The sequence below is a fragment of the Brachyistius frenatus genome, unplaced genomic scaffold (assembly GCF_029030835.1).
Source record: "Brachyistius frenatus isolate BFR_SWC_R1_liver_20210118 unplaced genomic scaffold, ASM2903083v1 Contig_10, whole genome shotgun sequence".
NCBI classification, from domain to species: Eukaryota; Metazoa; Chordata; class Actinopteri; family Embiotocidae; genus Brachyistius; species Brachyistius frenatus.
The window spans coordinates 6828329-6850884 of record NW_027210609.1 but is presented as its reverse complement, the minus strand read 5'-3'; the positions used below and the strand labels follow the sequence as shown (position 1 = coordinate 6850884).

General features: G+C 38.8%; 2 protein-coding genes across 8 annotated transcripts in view; one reads left to right on the top strand and one right to left on the bottom strand.

The window, feature by feature from the left end:
- Positions 1–350: 350 nt before the first annotated feature.
- Positions 351–8010, top strand: LOC138616667 (protein phosphatase 1 regulatory subunit 12B-like). Its single transcript, XM_069691140.1, has 7 exons — positions 351–672; positions 3820–3836; positions 3969–4107; positions 5156–5257; positions 5367–5417; positions 5496–5546; positions 7024–8010. Exons 1-7 carry the CDS (start codon positions 571–573, stop codon positions 7108–7110), a joined length of 549 nt encoding a protein of 182 aa, XP_069547241.1. The 5' UTR covers positions 351–570; the 3' UTR covers positions 7111–8010.
- Positions 8011–8283: 273 nt separating this feature from the next.
- Positions 8284–22556, bottom strand: part of LOC138616665 (synaptotagmin-2-like) — a 32110-nt gene continuing 17837 nt past the window's right edge. For 4 of the 7 annotated variants that reach the window (XM_069691134.1, XM_069691133.1, XM_069691136.1 and 1 more), the window contains 8 exons: positions 21216–21441; positions 20908–21068; positions 18579–18710; positions 17077–17244; positions 15933–16103; positions 13966–14083; positions 13346–13479; positions 8284–13204 (listed from right to left, as the gene is read on the bottom strand). In XM_069691134.1, the coding sequence (XP_069547235.1) occupies positions 12989–13204; positions 13346–13479; positions 13966–14083; positions 15933–16103; positions 17077–17244; positions 18579–18710; positions 20908–21068; positions 21216–21417 (1302 nt within the window). In that variant the 5' untranslated portion in view covers positions 21418–21441 and the 3' untranslated portion in view covers positions 8284–12988. The remainder of the gene's footprint in view (positions 13205–13345; positions 13480–13965; positions 14084–15932; positions 16104–17076; positions 17245–18578; positions 18711–20907; positions 21069–21215; positions 21442–22556) is intronic. The other 3 variants (XM_069691137.1, XM_069691138.1, XM_069691139.1) reach the window with 3 other exon arrangements.

Sequence of the window (22556 nt, the reverse complement as noted above, 5' to 3'; positions counted from 1 at the left end):
TCACATTTCCTCAAATTAAAATGTTTAGATACATACAATTTCACATATTACGAAGAGAAAATTAAAAACTAAATTTTCATCTAAAAATACACAAACACTATGAATGTGACTATAATGATGCTTTACTTTTTTCCTTTATGCTTATTAAGCCTGAGTTTCTTGAGAGTCCTTTTGAACAATACTGTGTGCGCACACACACACACACACTCACACACACACACACACACACACACACACACACACACACACACACACACACACACACACACACACACACACACACACAAACACACTGCAGACCGCCTACTCCCCAGTCCCACCACTTCCTCCACAGCCCTCGCACTTGTGCTGCTCTTTCACTCTCATCTGATATGCAATGTCTCACCATCACATGAAGAACACCCGCTTCAACTAAGGAAACAACCATATCCGAATTGAATCTCAGAGGATAACAGATACATCCCCCGACCTCTTCTTTGTTTGCTGTTAAGAAGAACTTCATAAAGAGGTTTTGGAAGTACTTTGGACACTAACAGAGCTGCATGCAGTGGCTCCAGCAGCCCAGGAGCGATGTCATCTCTGCTTTCTCACAACAAAGATCCGCCACGCATCAGAAAATCACTCTCTGACATTTGTCCAGACTCATCTAATGCCACCGCCAAGAGCCTGAGGGTAAGGCCTGATTGACTTTCAACTTTTCACTGCCTGGTTGGTTGGAGGAAACACCAAAGCTAACTCTTTTGTTTTGGAAACTTCTAGCTGTCAGACCTGTTTCAAATGATATAATGTATGGCACTATCCTATATATTCTTATATTGTCTTACAAGATCTTCATTTGACAATCATATTTATGTCAATTTTTCCAACTTTCAGAGTAATATTTATGATGTTCTTTCTCTAAGTTACAACCATGTTAATGGGTTTGATTATAAAGACACTTTGCAGTTATAGTATAAGGCATGTGTTTGAAATTCTGTGGACATCCCAAGATTATTATTATTACGTATTTTAGTTTTAATAATATTTGACATACCTTTAAAGGGCGTAGTAACTTAAACAAACCGTGAAATAAAATGGTAAGTTCATGTTTAAGAGCAAGGAGGGTACAAAAAAACAAAAAGCCTTGAAAATGGGTCAAAGGAAAAGTTGTAATGGGCAGTTAGTCTTATCTGTTTATGTAAACCAAGAATCCACCCCGGGAAAATAGAAGGAGTGACGCAGAAAACATGAGTGTGAGAGAGAGAGAGAAAGAGAGGGAGACAGGAAGAGAGGATGAGGAGAAGGAGTGAGAAAGCAGAGGGGGTGAAAGACAGGATGACATGGAACAGAAAGAAGGAGGGACCGAGTGCTTAAAGGACTGGCTTGTGGGAACTCAGACACAGTATTTATGGATGTTTATCTCTCTGCTAGTCCTACGGGAAGCTCACATTTTCCACTTGGGAATAGCCGGTCAGCAGGAAGAAAAGTTCCGCTTGGGATCTAGAAAAGGCTGTAGGACGGCTCTGAGATGGAGTCACTTTATGGGACAAAGTCCCAAAACTTTTCCATCAGTCTCTGTTTATATGTTGCTTAATCTAAACCAGAGCTCATTCCAAGTGCGCATACGGTTTATCATTAATTACCATTTACCAAGCATATCCAAGTGTCCAGAGAGACAGCCTTTAAGGAGATGACATCAGAGTCTGGGGAAGATCCAGAGGTCCTGTAAATGTCGGAACGACGGCATATCACTGTGTTTACACATCGTGTCTGTAACTCTAAGCCCTGTCTCTTCTTTACAGGAATCCACTTACCAGCTCCATTAATTTTGCTTGACATGACACAAGTCTGCTTTTTTGCTTAGGGTTGTATGGCGCTCTCTGAGGGTGTCCAAAAGAATAAAGTACAACCCAAAATGGAACTGTGTGTACTATCCAAGAAGTTAAATTGGATAGAATACATTTATCTTATGCAGATATACTCGTGACTGGCAAGATGATAAACTTTTATAACTATAAGATATAAGAACTCACTGTTTGCACAGGTAGATGTAAAAAAAAAAAACTGAAAGAGTGAGTCATCTTAACTTTTCATTTGATGAATATGATTAAAGAGCATTTATGGATAGAAAGGACATCTTCAGAGAAGATATTAAGTGGCAACCCTGAAACTTCTGCCTTCTGTATCTACTCTGTATTTTGTTTTACTGCCTTTTAATTTCTGATGTAAAACACTTACACTTGCCTTGTTGAAGAAGTGCTGTATCAAGTACCATGCTAGCGTTTTTACTAGGCCTTCCAGGCACAGCAGTGCTTTCAGCTTAAATGCTAATGTCATCATTGCTAACAAGCATATATTTAAATATAATAATAATATTTTCCATGTTCACCATCTTACCCTAGCATGTTAGTGTTCTCGTGTTAATTAACTGCAGCTGAGACTGATGGGAATGTCATTAGCTTTGAAGGTATTTGGTCATAAATCACAGTGTTCTACGAAATAAAAAATTTAGGGCTCATCTAGCACTGGATGTTTATACAAGATGTCATGCAATCCATCAAATCGTTGTTGAAATATTTCACTTTGGACAAACTGACTGACTTTGCTGGCAGCAACTGAATTAGCTCTAAATGCAGTTTTAGTCGTTTGTTTGCGAGAGAGGTCCTTTCACTTCTGATGACCTGCAACGTTTGGTTCTCACTGTGTGAATGCACATGTAAGTCAAGCCAATTATTATTGTAATTCAAAGTGCAAATCAAACTGTCTCGTCTTTACATGTGGAAGACAAATTAAACGAGGATCATGAATAATTCAGTGGAAAAATATAATGCGAGTGCTTCATTACTGAGCAACAGTAGCCCGTTGAGTTTGAACATAATAACGCTAAGGCTTTCACAGACATCGGCTCTAAACTCAACCATCATCAAAAAAGCTTGCTAGGGAATATTATCTAGAATTATGGGGTTTATTACTCGTATATATGTCCCGGCATGTTAAAGCTTTTCTGTCATCTTTTGTGGTTCCTTCCGTTATTAATTGGTCACTTGTCTCTGTCTCTATTTTATAACAGACTTCATATGGGTGATGCAACATTTTTTCATCTTTTTAAATGAACATGAGTTGTTATTTTTTATCTGTTGTAAAGTTTTGCACTTCTGCTTGAAAATGTCTCAGCGCAGAAACTATATTACCCTTCCAAGTTCAGCAGGCAATAATGAACAAATTGTGAAGGTCACTGCCAGAGTTATTACCTTTTTTGGATGTGTTTAGTTATCTGTGCCTGTCAGTTTATTTAAGGGATCATTTCCTCTCCCCTCCTCTGACTTGGCTTGGTATTTCAGAGTGCCATAAACCTTTTCATGGAAAACTGAAAAACGGAATACTTGGAGATGTCACTTTGAAGAACCACTGAGTTTTGATTGTGTGTACTTGAGTAGTGACGACATTGTATATGTAATAAAATGTGTTTAGTGTGCATAAAAGCATGGTATAAGTATTATGCAGAGCTAAATGTTCAACATGGGACAACTTCATTTGTGGATTTTATACCACATTGTACTTAATAAATATCACATCAGGGCCAAACAACCTGTCAGACAAAGATGAAGTTAAGCTGTGTGTTATCATCATTTGTTCATCTACTGAAATACGGGGTCATGACAGGTTTGAATGGCTTGTTTACGCAATGTAAGGTTTAAGTTGGGGTTAAGTGCAGCTAAAATCTTGGTTTTGATGATCAGGAATGTCCTTAAAAACACTTACAGTGGCTTTCATGTTGCATTTTTTTTTTTTTAAACTTTGGTCAGATGACACATCTAAAACATCTATTCTCTATTTCAGCATGAGAGACTGTCCAGGTAAGATTCTTCTTATAGAATTTACACTATCAATAAATAAAAAGATCAATTGACAGAAATCCATCATTGACTAAGTGACATTAAATTTGAACAATGTCCTTGCACTGGTTCATACCTCCCTTATGTCTTCAGATTGGGCTCGTCTGGCCCATCTGATGTCTCCAATAACTCATCAACAAACCACGCCGAGTCCTACTTCTTACGGCGGGAGAACAGACTGTCCGCAAGGAAAAAGGCAGAAGAAGAAACTTTGAACAACGACTATAAAAAGGCAGGTGATGCACGTTGAATGTACTTGTACAGTGTGCTGTTGCTATCTTATTAGTAAAGTAGCTGCTCATGTAACAAAATTAAAAACCAAAATATTTCATTTAAGTAATACAACCTGTGCTTCTTTCAACCAACAATTCTCAACACGGGCTGTGTCTCAATTTGTGTTCTCCTGTTAGTACTCTTACATATACCACACTACTTCTTAGTATACTTACTTTCTCTGTGCGTGAATTTCAACTGAGAAATGTTGTATCAACGAACACATGGACATAACACATTCCTAGCCTGCCATTGTCAGCTGTTTGACAATAGGTTGGTGGTCATTATGCTTACGCTACGTAACCACGACAGCTACAGTATAGGATGAGAAGTATTCACAGTTTCACATTCAACTGGACCGCTTCAAACTTTACACCGTCCACCTTCATCAGGATGTTTTACACAGCAGGTGAATGCAGGGCTGATATACAAAATTGCTCTTTGTCAATTATCCAATGAGAACCAATGCCACGTTCAAATGGGGTCGTAAATACCATATAAAGGAGAAGAGTCCACATGAATGTTGCCCTCTTGTGGTACGACATCAGAACTCGAAATTTCCACGAGTGATGTGTTTGTTGACAATTACGGAAATGGCAGAGGTTGCAGAAGTTCATGTTTTGTTGGATAATGTATCATCATTTTAATCATGTACGTTTTTTTCATAACAGGCTTCACGACTTCCGATGTCGTAACCACAAGCTCACAAGTTCAATTTGAAGGCAGCAAATAAAAGTCTCCACTTACAACACAAAATCAAAATTACACTATATCAAATTTAGATTTGTGTTAATCTGTCAACAAAATAAACAAGTTCTTTATAAATTCTCTCTGTTTTGAAACAAAAAATGACTCTCTCATCATAAATGATGAAACATCACTGTTCTCCTAGTAAAGAGTTGAAACTGCCACAAAAGGAGCCCTTGGGGATGCTGATGTCAGCATTTGTTTGTGTATGTGCTGTAAAAATAATCCTTTGGAAATCCTAATAAGTGCACATTTTGTAGATGTATGAAAAAGCTCTGGCCACAAATCAAAGGCTCAAGTCTCGCCTGGAAACGAGTAAACAGGAACTCACCATGATCCAGGACCACCTGCACAGAGCTCAGGTACGTAATCAACTGGTAATGTCATAACCAAGATTGAATAGAAGTGAATGTAATAAAGGCAAATCTGTCTGAAAACCATCTGAAAGTTAATGAAATTTTAATGCCACAGGAAGGAACCCTGAGTGATTGTGGCTCCAACGAGCTAGAAGCAGAAAAAAAGGTATGGGGTCAACATCACATTGTTTTTAGGTATTTTGATTCATTTATTTTCATCGTCTTCATGAAATGTTCTTCACAGGAAAGTTGGAGCCTCAAAAATACGATATCAGACATGGAAGAACAGTTGAAGGTAATGTTTCATAAACGTCTGTCACCCGTTCAGTCTCTTTTAAGAATATTAACAGTTAATAATATCCCAGAATCTCTGACACTAAAAGGTTTATTTGCCATGAGGAGACCAATCAAATCCAACCTGTGTAAAGTGTTTGTGTGCCATTGTGGTCTTGGCTGTATTGTCTCCCGTGGTTTCAGCTGACATCATTTGTCACCATTATTCACTGTTGGCTGAGGAATGTGGGAGCACTTTGACACTGCAGCCATCAGTATTCATCAGCGGTGGAATGCCCACAAAAGTCTGCTGTGTTATGCCCAAGAGAAGACAAACAAAAACCTCTTGTTATCTGTGAATGGAAGCTCTAAACAAACATGAGATACTGGTCTGGAAATAGACCTACACAACAGAGAAGCACTGTTATATGTATTCAAGGCTGATTCAATTGTGTCTGCGTATCAGTCAATACCAGATGATCCCTGTGTGTGTGTGTGTGTGTGTGTGTGTTTTTGTATATTATTACACACACTGTATTTGTTTTAGTACAGTAAATTGCCCAGATTCATACAGATTGCCCGTTTCTGTGAAGCCAGTTTTCTCTCTGAATTAGTCAACAGTTGAAGAAGAAGTCAGAAACTACAGTCTTTGTGTGCGGGTTTAGTTCAGACAGCAAACGTTAGCTCTGAATCCCCAAAGAGACTGTAGGATGATTTTTGATAACATCTTCAAATCAAAAAATTGTACTGTAGAGGAGACAGTTTTGAAGGAATAAATGTTTTTACAGTATAATCCATCGTGTGTGGATTATACTGTATATGTAACCTGAAGAATCACTAATCTCTAATAAATCTAATAAAAAGGAAAAACAAACGTTTTTCAAGAAGTGAAACACTGAAGTTGCGTGATTGCAGCTCACATTACTGTCTCAACAGAAGCAGGAAAATTAATAAAGACGACGGCCAATTTTAAAAAAAAAACTCAGTGTATCAAGGCCCTGAAAACTTACTGTCTCCAACACAAACTTCTATGAACACCCACTTTTCTGCCTGAGGCAGAACAGTTTGGGGTATTTCAAATAACACAATTCTGTATTTCCTCTTTTTATTGGTCATAAATATGTCATGTCATAGAGTAATCCTCTATCCAGGTTTTCATGGGTCTTGTACATTTCTTGTACACCCCCCTGTTTTAAACGTATGCCACGAGTGCTCTTTTGGTCTAAACATATTTACTTCATTTTGATTTAATCAAGGTTGAAAAGGTTGCTGAAATGACTTGACATCCAAACCAGACCTTGGTGCTTCTTGGGAAAATACTACCAAAATATGAACTGACTTCCAAACTACAAGTAAAAAAACAAGCCAAAAATAAGCTGTTGGCAAAAACTGAATGAATGACTGATGTTTTAGACATTTCTGCTGTTAAACATCATTACAAATGTTCCTCCTGGGACAAACTTTGTCCACACTTGAGTTTTTTCGTGTTCTCTCTTCAGGTTAAAGCAGAGCTCAAGATGGAGAACCAGAGACTGAAGGATGAGAATGGGGCTTTAATCCGTGTCATCACTAAACTCTCCAAGTGAGACAGGAAGCAGGAGGGGGAGAGGAAGGAGGGAAGGACACAAGAAGCCATATTTATATCTGCATTTTTTTTTTTTTTTTTGTACATTCAAAGCATAAATCCATCCACTGAGAGAATATATGTACATAGTTCTCCAGGAATTTTGGAAACTTGAGTCCATTCTGGTGATTGTTAAAAGTTTTTCTGCTTCAGTGACAAGAAGACACATTTTGCAGGTGTAAAACTGCAACTGTACTGTATCTAACACATTCCAATACTGAAAATACATTAAATTAAAATTTATACTATACATTCACTAAATATTTCAAGGCAAATGCCAGTTTATGTGTTTTTCTTCACTGTGTTTACATGAGCAGATTGTGCTGGAGTAAACCATTTATCAAACTTTGGGATCATATCAGGAATATCCCTGCATGCAATGGACGAAAGATTGCAGCAATTTCCACAGAGATACCATGGAAACTGCAATATTTGGTCTCTTCTATATGCAGACCCTGAACACCAGCTCTGAACTACCGGGGGACAGCGGATGATGGATGAGCTAAATTTTTCAGGAACGTGGGAGCGTCATCTCTGATTTAGGAGCTCTGCCTTGATGGACAATATCACAAATGTCACGCTTTCCCTCGCGCACGTGCAAATAGAAAAACAATTAAATGGATAAAAGGGAGTCACAGAGAGAAACAAAATTCAGCTTGTTTTGCCCCTAAATAAGCAAAAACAAAGTGTTATTACTGTCACTGGATTTAGAGTTTGTCTGTTTAAAAAAGCAGTGATGATAACTGACAAACCGGTCTCCCCTCAAAGTCAGTAAGTGGCTGTTTTGGAGCATTTGTGGTATCAGATGGGTTTTATCACAAGATAGTGAAAGTGATATTGTTTATCAACAGTCATAAAATTAGTCATAGACGGGTCTTTGCACATTTTCCTTAAAATGCATAATATGGCATTCATTTATCCACCTAAACTCAGGTTAACATAAAACTTAATTTAATGCACTGCACATGTTATATTTTGGTTTATTTTGTCGTCCATGTTCTGTTATCACTTTTCTTTTTTTTAGCTGAGCTATCCAGCTATGTTTCCTGGTATTTCTTTCATGTATATGATGCCACCCACTGACCAGAAGTGGAAAAGCATCCTCTGAATACATTTACACACCACACAGGACAAGGCTACTTAAAATGCCTTTATTTCCTATGATTACATTTTGACAATACACAGATATGTCCTGACCAAATCCCATATTTTGGATCCCTTTCAGTTCTACATAGAGTCATGTACGAGTACAAGTTTTTTGGTCTTTTTGTTTGCTTTTTTGCTGGAAAACATGGATTCTGTAAGGAAATAAATCATGCAGTTCACAAAAAGGCACAACTACTGTATCGACACACCTCTACAACAAGACAAAACAAGAGTCCAGAAAGACATTCAAGCATTTCCCTTGTCTATGTTGCTCGGTTAGTGAAAACATGAGTGAGTAGGATGATAATCAAGTCTTTGGATGTTCTGGTATTATGGCTATATTCACATAAAAGGGTCATGACTATAGAGGAACAGTTATTGAAGCAGCAGGTTGGCAGTATTGCATTGCGAATGTTTATTCCAAGCTGTTCGGGTCTGCTCTGTTTTCAAGACAGCTTGTGAGACCCAGGAAGACAGGGATTTTGTTGCCTGCATTGCAGAGAAGTGACATAACTCATTATCGCAACACCAAACAAACAAACAAACAAACAAACAAACAGGGATTTGGGAGTTGGTCCTATTGCAAATACACAAAATACTGTAGCAAATGGAGAATCTGATGTGAGTGATACATATCCAGTGACTACCGCAAAGCATGCACTGATACAGAGTGTAGAAAAGGATATAATGAGGTGCTTAGATGTTAAAATTGGACACATTGCAAATGAATCTTCCTCTCGACCCCCTCGAGACATTATCATCAAAAAGATGGACTGTCGTGAAAATCTGGGATTGTTCATCCTCATGCACTGTACGCTTTAAATAAAGATTCATCTAATGGTAAATGATGAAGACTCAAAAAAGCAGATGGGGAAAACAAATCCCCACATTAGAAATGTTGTGGCAGAAAACAGCATCAATATCTCAGAGCATGCACAAGTGACACCAGCTCATCCCATTGCAATCCATTAGTCGTACTGTGTGTTCATTCATAAAGTGACATTTGTAATGGAAACATTATTGATCACTTAATTAGCAGACTGGAGCTACTCAGGAGGACAGCATGAATAATATGCTGTAAAAAACTCAACGGCAAAGAAATAGAAATACTGGAGGAATAGAAAATAAAGTTAGGTTTATTTTTACGCAAATGCAAAGAGGTTGGTACGAGTAGCAATAAGATGAGGAGGTACAGTTTAATGACGTACTGAGAAAAAAGGGGGCTACAAGTCAATCAAGTCATCCTGTGTTTCTACGTTTGATTAACTACAACTTGACACCCGTCTGGCAGGAGGAAATAAAGGAAACACTTGCGGTACACTGAGATTGAAAATCGAGGAGCCAGCAAATATTCTCTAGTTTTGAAATATATACAGTCTACTGGTTTGTGACCGACACACGCTGCAGAACATATGCAATCAGAAATGATCAATAATTACATGACTTGTAGCCCGAGAGTGCCGTGACACTGAAATTTAGCACAGAGGACTCACAAACGATGACAGAGAACCAGACAACCGTGCAGTAAAATGGAAACAAAGTGGAATTTGCACACATAAAGCAAACCCTGCTTTTAACTGAGGCTTTAACAAAGCCTGTGAACGCTAACATGGAATATTCAGACATACACTCGGTCCCATTCAGCAAAAATACTTTGCAGTCAGTGCATACTTTTTTTCTTACTCTGTTTTATTATCAAAAAATGACACAGAACACAAACACACATACACAATATAATCATGGTTCCTCTTTAAAACATGCTTCTATGTACATCATCTTGTAAATACATGCTGTAGCCTATTAACAGAGTCTGCGCGATGCATTATGTTAACAATAGAAAGAAGAAGTACTGCGGACGAACCAATCAGTGGACTGCCGTTCACCTTCTTGCTGACAATATGGATGCTAAAAGAAAAGGCTTGAACTAATTTTTATGAGAAACTGAATGCCTTTTTGTTAAAAATGTATCCACTGCTGGAAATGTTATGTTGAAATTTGAAAACCACTGAGCACGCGTAGCTGAAATATTTTACTTTGAAAACTATATATCTGTGAAGATTCTCATTCATCCAGATCAATTCTAAATATTATGCAAAGGCCACTGGACTTGCTTGACTAACAGGATGGCCGGGGGGAGCCAACATGTGACCTCAATGACTGGTAAGGTGCTAATAACACCCACAACGGGTTACACAAAAGGGACTCGCCCTCCAGTCACTGAAGAAGCCTTTTGAATGAGAGGGGAAACATCTTGAAGAAATGGAAACAAGTCCAGTTACCTTTGGATAACATTTTGATTTATTTTGAAAACCAGCTGTATGTGGTTTCATGCTCTTCTATTCTAAATATTGGTTGTTGCAGCAATAAAATCACCTAGGATCAGCATAATGGCAATTTGTAACCCTGATCCTCTGAGTTTATTTTACTCTGAGACAGCAATATAGAATTTATTCTTTTTTTTGTGTTTGATTTTAAACTAGGGAACCCCACAATCTTTCCATATGTACCCTCAAGCAATTGCAAAAGTACCCGGTGAGGTACAAACACCTCTGGTTGGGAATAACAGCTATTGGACGAAGGTCAGAGGCTTTCATTCAGGCTGGACTGCTTATCATTTGATAACCTGCCATTGCATCTTGAATTTTGGTGTCTGAATGAACTCCAAAGTCCAAATCGTTCCGATTAGAGCAACACGAACTGAGTTTAATTGATCAAAATGCTTAAAAGCAGGTACCAAATACCCACTTGAAGTTTCAAAGAGAGGAAGTCCAACCACGTAAATTTGATTTAATGGCTATCAAAGTAGGTAAATGAGATATCTGCACACTTAGATCCAGTATATTCACTTTTTTAAAGCTTTCAGTCTGTCAGATTGTCCACAGAGCTTACGGTGCTTTAGATGTATTCTCTGATGAGGTTCTGACGAAGCTTAAAATAAAGTGAAATTCTGCACTGATCTAAGTGTGTGGACTTCTCTTGGACCTAGTTTGTGCTCATTGATGGTTCCTGCGTCTTAGAAAAGATTTAGCGATAACGATGGCCAAGCCTGCATAATGGTTCTTAAAGTTAAATAATTCATAGGTATTGACATTTTAACATAAAGTGTTCTGTAGTGCCTAAAATACACAGTCTGGTATTCAGCTGCTTATAATAATTAATTCCTTTTGTTCTTGTTTTTTTGCCTCCAAGCCTCCACACATTACACTAACACAATATGTCTGTGATGAAGTTGGAACACCATGTTGCAGCACTTCGGCTCCAGGATCACAAAGCTCGTGTCTTGACTGAGCGATTCAAACGACAAGAAATACTGCGAGGCATGATACATGCTCGTTTCTGCAGCTCAACTCGGTTCAAGCAAATGGCCCAGGATATGTGTATCGACTTATGTGTTTTGATGTAGCAGTTGCAAATATTTAGACTCTACAAACCTGCATTTTTATACTTGAATTCACATCCTTTTAAAAAGTGAAGCTGCATCTTACATTTCAAATTCAGTTCTCTATAAAAACATCTCGTCTTTGACAGAAATCCTCGTGCTGTTTCGCCAGAAACTGTTGAAGTATTGAAGTGGGCGACAGCGTGTTTGGTAAACTACAACATCAGTCAAAGACACACAATCATTTTGATAGATATCAAAATAAAAGGATCAGATGGCACCGGGTTTTTTTTTTCGGAAAGCAACAGCAGAATTCAGAAGAAGCGTAGTCGTAATTGTTTCGAGCATCATTGGTAATCCTTCTAGTGTCCTCACTTCTTCCAGGGATAAGTGAGGTTTTACATCCAAGTGGTCAACACAGCTCAAGCCTGAATCCAGATGACACATTCGCAGTGTCCCTGACAGCTTTTGAATGATAATCAACCTCTCAAAAGGAAACAATGAAACCAACCGCATTTCTCAAAGTGTCATGTCAGGAAGGCACCCTTTATACTCCTGTCCTACATTACATATGTCCTGGGACACAGAAAAAGTGTGTTGAACCTAAATGCATAGATGTGCCATCGAGGCAACACAAAACAAGCAACGAAGGTCAGACAACCGCATCCCCATCCCTGCTAGCTGTATACTGCTGCACTCTCAAATGTGAGCTGATAAAATGAAGACAAATTTCTCTTGAAAACATATTGCAACATCGATCGCTGTATTCAGTGACCTCAACCTGATTCGTTCTCAGTTAAATCTGTTTGCATTGATAGACTTAAACCAACTCTATGCAGGAAATAACCAGATTCTACAGTACTTTCTATTGCAAGTTATAGCACACGTATTAGCAATATACAATACTGGGCGTGGTGTAGGCAGAGCAGTGGGGAGGTAAGTAAAGCATGCGCTACAAACTAAACTAAAGCTTTTTTTTATCCAGCATTGTCTTCACCAAGACTTTCATTCAGTGTCAGCACCCTAAGAATCAGTTTCTTCAAATCAAAGAAAGACCAAAGTCGATCATTCATGAAGCAGTCACCCGACAGCTCGACACCACTCTTCTCAGAATACACTAACGTGTGAAATGTGATGCTTAAAAAGAGTTTCCTTTGACTTAACCATGAATGAGCAGATATTCTAAGATGTCTCTTTTTTGCTGAGCAGGATTTATGACGAGTCGTCATGTTTTTAAGACATGGGATTCATGCAAAGTAGGGGTGGGGGCTGGATTTCTGAGTTAGTGCATTAGCTGGTTGGTGGTGGAGCGCGTTTATTTCTTTGCATTCAAGGATGCCAGCTGACCGTCAATATCCTCCTCTGGTTGCAACACGTGCCATTGGGCAATGGGGCGGCGGGGATTCGACAGCATGTCAGACCAGTGCTTCAGACCTAAGCCGGTGGCCTTGCTGCCCACAAAGATCTTTCCGATGGCGTCGTTCTTACCTATCTTGTCATAATCAAACACTGTGACTGCCACCAAGATTTTCTGAGAAAGGAGCGAGAGAAAAAAAATGTGATTTCTCTTGTAATAAGTTGTCACATCATTAAAATATGAGTAAAGGTCATTTTAACTGACATTTTAACACATCAATGGAGTCCGAAAGGTCTGATTTGACTTGTACTGTACCTGCATCTGTTCCAAGGGGATCTCAAAGCTGAAGGATTCATTATAATATGGGTTTAAGGTGTTCTTCTTCACCGTAGTCTTCTTCTTCTTCAGACGCTTACCCCCCTGCAGCAGCTGGATCTTTACATAAGGATCTGGAAGGGGCATCAATATGTTGAGCCAACGAGACCATGAAGAAAACAATACTTAACTTTTTATTTCCCTTTTGCTACTTCTGATATGTATTCCCTTCGTTTTGACTTCCTGCCTTATTTCTTTTTTTTTTTTAACTCACTCTCATTTTCCACGATATGTTGTTTATGTGTAATTTTGGAGTTCTATGCATTTAGAGCAGGAGAATTAAAATTGTAAACTTGACTTGACCTGCATATTTGCATGACAAAGCAAATGCACAGATTACTTTTGCAAAAAATACAAAACCTTTGTGAGGGTCTAGTGCCAAAAATCTTTGCTTCATTATTAAATCCTCATTTGATAAGTAGTAGTTGTAGTATTTTGTTGTGTGTGTTTGAGAATATTCACAACCAGCCACAGAAAATTCCAAAATGTTACCAATAAAAATGTTGTAATCTAGATCCTGTTCACCACTCTGTGACTTTGAATTAGTGATGTTTCTCTACCAGATAAGCCACAGGCGTCCATCTTCTTCAAGTTCTTTGCCTCCAGGATGCAGACGGTGAGTTTCCCAGCAGTGGGGACGTAACGGAGAGAGATGCAGATGTCTCCGAGTTTCTCAGGCTGAGCAGCCGGCACAGAGAGAGGAGACACAAATGACAAGCACACATGCTCATCAGACAACTGCAAAATGCCTGTCAAACAATTGGTTGATGCAAAACGCTCCCAGCTACTGTCTGCTATATTTCTGTCCTGGTGACAACATTGATGATGTACCTGCTAGAATGGCACAGATCTATTCAGATTTAGGACAATTCGGAGAGTAAAATTATTCAGCAACCACAGAAATGACTAAGGTGGTGACTTTTGCTTTAAAAAGTCAAAGAGCAATACAATACAAGAAAAAAAAATGCAGCCAATCTGTTCTAATGAAAAGTACTTTTGCATAAAAATACTGCAGCCTCATGCTTCAGAGACACAATGCCATCAGTACAATTTCTGAACCACTGCTGCACGATAAATTGATTCTGATGATTGACTGACTGTTTGTGCACTTACAAATTTTAAACAACAGCAAATTAATCAATTGGCTGAAGTATCCTTGTCGGTAAAAAAAAATGGTGTGGCTCATCAACAAATCCCATGAAAACACCGGCTGACTTACTGTCTGATTGACTTCGTGCCACCATGAAGCTCACTGGACGCTTCTACGGACTGACTCCTCATAAAAAAAAAACAACTGGACCCTGGAGTTTATAGTAACAATAAAAGGACTACTGCCTTATATTAGTGCATTTCTTGGAAACTATTTTTTACTGTGGATGAACAAAGTGGCAACCCTGAAAAATTAAGCCAATGTAGATGTGCCAAAAACTGCAGTTCCTCAAAGGGCCACTTGAGGCTGGGGCTAAAAGGGAACCAATCCCGTTATAGCCCCATGTTAAAATGGCCAGCTTTATAGTACTTATACTACTGTACAGCCTGGTTTGGGTCTCAACAGCTAGTAGTGTAAGGGGCTTAAAGTTATGCATAATTAAGAAAGCGACTACTTGCACTGACAGGTGGGTGCCATGACAGTTGGATATCTGCCCGCAGGTTTTAGCATCCAGGCGACATTTGAGCCGCCTCAGCTCGACCAGCTGGTCACCTCTTTTCCTATTTTTGGACGAGCTGAGGAACTTGAATAACTGCAGCGCTTCTACAACTACATAAAGTTGCTGGCCATCAGTTATCAAATGTTTGAGGTACGACAAGTGCCGACTTGTAACAAAATATCAATCACGTGATTTTTTTGTTTTTGTTTACCCTCGTTCAGAGTTAGTCACACGGAAACAGAGAGATAGAGGCAGAGTGCACTGGAAAACACTGCCCTTCGCCTGTTAAATTGCTAATACTATACTTACTATGCCTACTTTTAGTTTCTGTGATTATTATATAGTACACGTGATCACAGATCATTTCTCTGTCTATTTTTGCTGGGAACCAGTTGCCTCTGCTCTTTAACCTGTTAATAAGGGCGCCGTGATCAAATTCAAGATGTTCTGCGACCACCATGCAGGCAGTATTTCACAGAGGAAAGGCCAAGTCAGGCACTGCCAAGATGGCGACGGCCCGAGCCACCTGGAACTGAGCTTCAAAACATCTATTTTCATAGACAGTCTCTGGAATGAATTCACATTTGATGCTTTAGTGAGTATTTACAGCAGCAGCATGACGTACAGTTTGATAGACTGACAGCGGCCGCATTCATCACAGTAAGGGAACATGTAAACCAGTGTGATGGTGTAATCCAATGACTTAACACATGACTGCTCGTCAAGAATGCTGCATCGGTGCAAAAAAACAAACAAACAAGATATATCGGACTATTGACTGGACAGACAATACTAGTTTTGGGTTTTTCATGGGATTTGCTGACATAAAGAAAATTCTGAATGGCCAGTTTTTTTAAAAGTGTAATTTTAAATAGCACCTCCTCTTGATCGGCGCTGTCCAGGTCCCGCCACTCCTCGATGGGCCGTCCGAGGTCGATGGTGTTCATGGGAATCTTTACCTCACCGATGACGTCATGTTTGGAAAACCGGTCGTAGTCGTAAACGGACATCACCAGGGTTTTGCCCCCCAATTCCTCATAGGGTAGCTGCTCAAAATATAAAATGCAGTTTATGGACACACGTCTAAGTTTTCCTCATTAGTGTCTCAATAACTATTTAAGAAAATAAAATTCCAAAAACTGGTTGAAAAGAAGTAAATATCCAATAGACAGGTAAAGAAATATGTTTTTGAGATTATACAGCAAGTAACTGGTTTAACATGTGTAAAAGGGTGTTTTTATTATTATTAAATGTTCACATGAACTCTTGTCTGAAGCCTTCTACTATGTATATGTATGTATACTTTTATGCATATGTATGGTGTTTACCAGTTGCTAAATGGGAAACCAGTGAAAACAGAAAAGAATCATTCAAAGCTAAAAATATAAAAAATATATATAAATTAAGTTTAAAGATAAAATATTCACAGCAATATCCTGTTTCCTGTACAATAACAAAATGTAACTACATGATTAATTTCTCAAATGAAAACATCCTAGAAACCTATTGAAAAATATATTACACTCCAGCTCACTGAAACATTGTGAAATGTCGAGACATACACAAAACGTATTAAAAACCTTTCTGGTTGTAAAAGTAAGACGTATCTCAGATAAATATTCACAGTGGAACAATAAACACGGCACTGAACATCTCTGTGGTTTTTCTCTGGGAGAGAGAACAGGCAGAGGCGCTCTGCAAAAAAAAAAAAAAGATCTTTTTTTTTTGGCTTGCAGCTTGACCCAGAGCCACTCGGGAAGTCTCTGCGGGGCCTATTAGTGAGGACAGGAAGGAGCAGCATGTCAGCTGCGCTGCCCGGTGCGTACGCACAGATCCAGACAAACCTGACAGGACACAGCCAGTCCTATTACATATACCGTACTGTGAGGAACACACAAGGGGTTTGGATGATTATTTGTGAATCTCATTTTATATCAAATACTAACTGTTTGCTCTTATTTTGCCACTGCATGCATTTATAATCTGAAGCAAGACACGGACTGTAAAATGTCTGGAATTTACCTTGAAAACAAACGTCTCATTGAAGACAGGGTTGAGTGTTTTCTTGTGCACTTTGGTGTCGTACTTCTTCTTCTTGTCTGGGTGGAGCACGACTTTGACGTAAGGATCGGAGGTTCCACCTGAGTCCATGGACATGAGGTCTGCAGCTTGGAGGATGCCAACTGTAAGCTATGTGCAGAGATTTGTGGAGGATATAAGCAGCAAAAACAGAGAAGACAAGCGTTTGATCAGGCATAAATCCAACATGTGCGTCAGGGTCACTGCCTCAGACTGGTTATATAACTTCATATGAAAACTTAAGCCTCGCAATCAATCACAAGTGTCCTGGCTGACTGGAGATGTAGGGTTTTCTTCAATGTCACACAATTGTCATAGTCTATAAAACCATTATTTTAAGTACTAAAAAAAATATATATATATTTTCAGCTGTTCCTACATTATATAGACACATTTAACATTCAGGCATTTTGATCCAACATTTCACAGCTTATTGAGGCTGATTTTTTTTTAATGTCATATCCTACCTTTGTGTCCACACTCTGCTTAGAGCATTATAGTAATGATGAAAGTCACTACATGTCTGATAAATGGCTTTACATGTTTCCTGAAAGCTACAATTATTGCAAAACTATTCATTTCATGGTTCAGTTTTTTCTGTCTTTCTGTATAAATGATCACCTGCTTGTTTTTCTAAGGGGGTTATAAAGAAGATATTTGCATAAATCAGAATGTAAAAGTAGTAGGGAAACGTTTTGGGGAAACTGCTTATGCTCTATCTTGTCAAGAATTCGATAAGAAGATCAACACCACTTTCATTTTTGTCTGTTCAATATGAGGCTACAGTTAGTTGAGGCATAAAGACTGCCAACAGCCTGACTCTGTCTGCAAGTGACACGTTCTGACATCCAGTTCCTCTAAAGATCAGTGATTAACTTTCTTTTTTAAAGTTACGACAAAAACGTAAGTGTGAAAATGACAATGGCTTGCAGTGTAACAGCAGTTATGTGCCGGACTATTTCTTGGCATCCTGGATTATTTCAGGGGCATCCTCAAGTCTTATTATCGTGAGGTTGAGACACCAGGAAACAGTCCGACACATAACCTCCTGTGAAACAATAAACTCTCATTTTTACAGTTCGGATTAAACAAACAAGAAAACAAGATAATCCTCCTGTTTCAAATCTTTATGCTAAACTAAGATAACCAGCTGCTGACTGTAGCTACATATTAATCCTACAGACGTGAGTGTTATCGATGGTGTCATCTAGCTCCCAGCAATTTAAATATCTATTTAAACATGGGAAAACTTCCAGCTGATAGGTAGTTTTATTATGGCAGAATATACAGTATATAACATTCTCACAAAAAAAAATCGACATTAAAGTCTAAATGAAAAAAAAAGTTAGATCTGAATTTACCCACCTAAAACTGTTCCTTGTGTTCACAAAATAACATTTGTTTTACGACTTAACAAAGGAAATATTGAATTTACAACCACAGACCTTTGTATTCTCAAAGTCATATTCTATAGAGTATTGCAGCTTCCCCAGTTTCTCTTGCTCTTTCTCCTCTTCCTCTTTCTCCTCCTCTGTGAGTCCGGTCTCTCCCTCGTCATCATCGTCGTCCTGGTGTATCTGCGATATAAAGGTAACAAAATAAAACTCCTTGTTAAAGCTCGGAGGCGCAGGAATCAAACACAGGGCTCCCCATAACAGCCAGCATGCCACAGACACTGGAGCTCCAGGAGTTGTTTTTTTATGGTGGGAGATACACGCTTCGGTTACTGCTTACCTGCACAGCACCTGATGATAAAAACCAGGGATTTATCGCTTACAAGGAATGAAATCTCTGCTGATGACATATTAAATAGATGCTCCTACTTTTTGAAAACTCTGTAAACCTCATCTTCTCTGTGGATTTTTTTTTTTTTTTTTTTTGGGGGGGGGGGGGACTAATGGGCAATTTCTTCGACATGCTTGAGCAGTACAGTGGCAGCCAGAGTCATTGGAGGTATTGCATGCCAGTTCCATTAAGAGGGGTGATAAACTTTCCAATTAAATCCTGTATTAGCATAGTTCTCATGTTTTTTTTTAGACGTTTCATATTTAAAGTCTTAGATTTCACCAAATTGGCAAGGAGATGAATGTTGGTATAAAACCCCGAAGGAACTTGCTCACAACAGCAAATATGAATGCATATTAAATGAAAAAAGGCAAATATGACATAATATTCAGGGCAAGGAGATAATATTTCATATAGTACTACAGTTTGCAGTCATATTAAGCTCTACGTTAACTAGAAGCTGTACATTCAAGTTATATATTTTAAGAGAAATTCAGGCTTTTCACCCTGCATGGCATTTTTTCTCTGCTAAATTAATGTGGCACAAAAAATGCCTCTTTTTCAGCTCACCATTATTACAGTAAATGGTTCAGGATTAAAGGGCACAGCCAGCTATTTGAATAATGAAGAGTCTCATTGCTGCAGTGTTATTTTTATATTTGAATTATAGCCTCTGTCAAAGTGACCTTGACTTTGAAATGTTATTTCTGTTTTCTTTGGCCCGTCATCCGTCTCCACATCCTACCTCCTCCTTGAGTATTACAATCAAAACGAAGAAGATTAGCGAGTGTTTGGCTCGTCATGCAGTTTTATCATCAACGTTTCCATGTCTCCCAAACAACCAACCATGCCCTTTATCACATGCAGAGATTAATAGTGTTAACAGTGTCTTGCATATCATCTATTAAATCCAATACTTTCCATATTGGTGTGAGTTACAGTTACATTGTCACAGAAACAATGTGTTAGATGGTTAGACTCTCCTCTCTGGGGTTTATGGAGCACATCATAGCTTTCCATTGTGTCATTCTCAAGCTATCAGAACAAAAATTCAAACAAAACAAAAGGGGAGGAGACTAAAAAAATAAATAAATAAATAAATAAAATAAAATGGCAAAGGAAGCTACGACTTTCATTCCATGAAACCCCCCTCTGCCCTGGGGGCCAGAGAGCATCAACGTGAGCTATCCACCTACCGTAGAGCAGGAGTCCACCACAGTCAAGAAACACGAGGCACACACAAGACAGACACAAAGCGGAAAAAAAAAAGGAGGAGAGCAGAGAGAGGAAGAGGTTCAACTCACAAGACACCAAACACACTACAAAAGAGAGGCAATCAACACCACCACCACCACCACCACCACAATTATGATGAGAAATGACACTCTTCTTTCAGGCGGAGGGCAAAACATTTACATTGTGGACACAAGTAATTGATTGCTTTAATTAACAGTCAGTTGAACGCAGGGTAATATATAATGATGTGAACGGATTAGTCCTCATATTAATCATTTTGTAACATTCATCCTTCGACTTACGGCACTTTGCCTCCAAAATCTCCCAACATTTCTGCAGAATTGCTTTCATCTGTCACCTTTAGCTATAAAATTTGCTATTTATGTTTGCAGCTTGAAAAAAAACCTAAAAACTTTCCACTTAATGGTGCTCATTATTCTTTGCCACTTCATAACAAAGTGTGTCATTTTTCACCATGGGCCACAATGGACTACGTCACACATTTAAACGACCACAACACCGACATCAAATAAATGGAGGGGAAGAGAGCTCTCCTTGTGTCCTCTACAGCCTGGGCTACAAGAGCTGCTGGTGAAAGATCAAATTCAGTTAGCCACAGTCATTAAATCTGAGCAATAAATGTCATAAATAAGAAGTAAAACTTGAATAATTAATTGTTGTGGAAGAAAGAATGCAAAATGTCACCCAGAACATCCTGACTTTTCAGCATGTAGGAAGCACGAGGCCTCATACCTCGCCATCCTGCATGTTCTTCATGTTGAAACCATCCTTGCCCTTCTTTCCCTTCTTGTTCTTCTTCTTCTTGCAGCAGCACTTTTTGATTATGCAGAAGCAGCAGGTGAGGATGAGCAGGGCGGCCACCACAGCGATGGCAATCAGAGCCCACGGAGGAACTGTCAGTTTCAAAACAAAAGAGGGAAAATTAGGATTGATGTTGGTGTTTCTCACAACAACAACAAAAAAAATCTCAAACTTGTTTGTCAAATAATGAGGGTTTTGAATCTTTAAAAGAATTTGGGAGCTACTGCTGCATTGCTTACGTGGGATCTTATCGATTTCATTCAAGAATTTGCTCTTGATCTCCTCAAACATGTCATTCTTGCTGATCTCCGTGTTGTTGGAGCCGGAGATGTCCGGTGCCGATGTGGGGGAGATGACCATGGTGGGATCCACGATCATAGTGGTGGCACTGGTGGACTCGGCCGCCACGGCCTGTGCATTCCGGAACAAGTTGAACTTCATTGTGAAAGACTAGGTGCAGCGTCCCTGAGGCACACAGAGATCAGACACGAAGGGAGGATAAGCAACAGGAGAGAATACAATTGCTTGTGCTGAACAAAAAAAGTATATGAAGAATAAATTTTATCTTGAGGAATATTCCTGCTGAAATGGATTTTCCTATGAGATTCCCTAAGTATGGCAACATATCAGTCAGTATTGGGCAATGTCTTAATGTATAATTGTGCGGAAAAAAACGAAGTGATATGTACAAATTACAGGAGGATAAACACACACACAATTAATTGCTCAGTACATTGATGGAAAACTGGCCAATCATTTTTATGTGGTTAAATACTTTTATTTATTAGACAAAAATAAATGTTCTGCCTCCAACGCCTGTGAGAATTTGCTGCATTTATGTATTAAAGATTTTTAGGACTTGAACCAACTTGGTTTGGATCAAAAAGATTGACATGGGGGCAGAAATTTATTATGAATAACAATAATATAACAATAATAATACGTTTTACCCTGTTATTAAATGGTTTTCATACAAACCTGAGCTTTAAGCCTTCATGAACAAAACGCGCTGCACATAAAAAAGGAACAATCAGCCAAAGATATAATAAGAAGCACTAGACCAGCAAGTAAATAGTGGTGAGATTAAATGTTGCTTTAAAGGTCAAGAAAAAGTTTTAAACCTCCACTTTCAAGTCTATAAAGTCCTCAGAAGAAATGGAAATGGAAAGTTCACCTGCTGACGAAGAACTTGTAATATGATTTAAAGCTTCGGAAAAGTTGAGGTGAGTTGTAACATCTTCTCATGTGCACTATATATTGTGGCACCTTTAGTAAGCAACTAACAGATAAAGATGATCCCATTTGCTTGAGCGATGATAATCTGAAGAGCAGCAATAGGCCTCAGTGAGAGATGAGGGGCTGTAACAATCTAGGAGTCGTCACAATCAACTCTGTATTGTCAGAGAAAGATTAAACTGAAATCAGTTGTATGAAGGAGCACAAGTCCTCAACGGAGAAATCTAATAGGATATAAAAGCCAGACAAGCTGAAACCAAAGGCATCCTTTACGCTGATGATGTGAGAGTTTACTGGGTGTGAAGAGTGAGCAGGAGCTCAGGTGATTATCCCTCCTCCTCTGA

Excerpts from the sequence above, each read along its gene's own strand:
- LOC138616667 (XM_069691140.1), top strand. The coding sequence starts at position 571 with ATGTCATCTCTGCTTTCTCACAACAAAGATCCGCCACGCATCAGAAAA. Across the intron at positions 4,108-5,155 it reads TGAACAACGACTATAAAAAG|ATGTATGAAAAAGCTCTGGC; the intron begins GCAGGTGATGCA and ends CACATTTTGTAG. Across the intron at positions 5,418-5,495 it reads AGCTAGAAGCAGAAAAAAAG|GAAAGTTGGAGCCTCAAAAA; the intron begins GTATGGGGTCAA and ends TGTTCTTCACAG.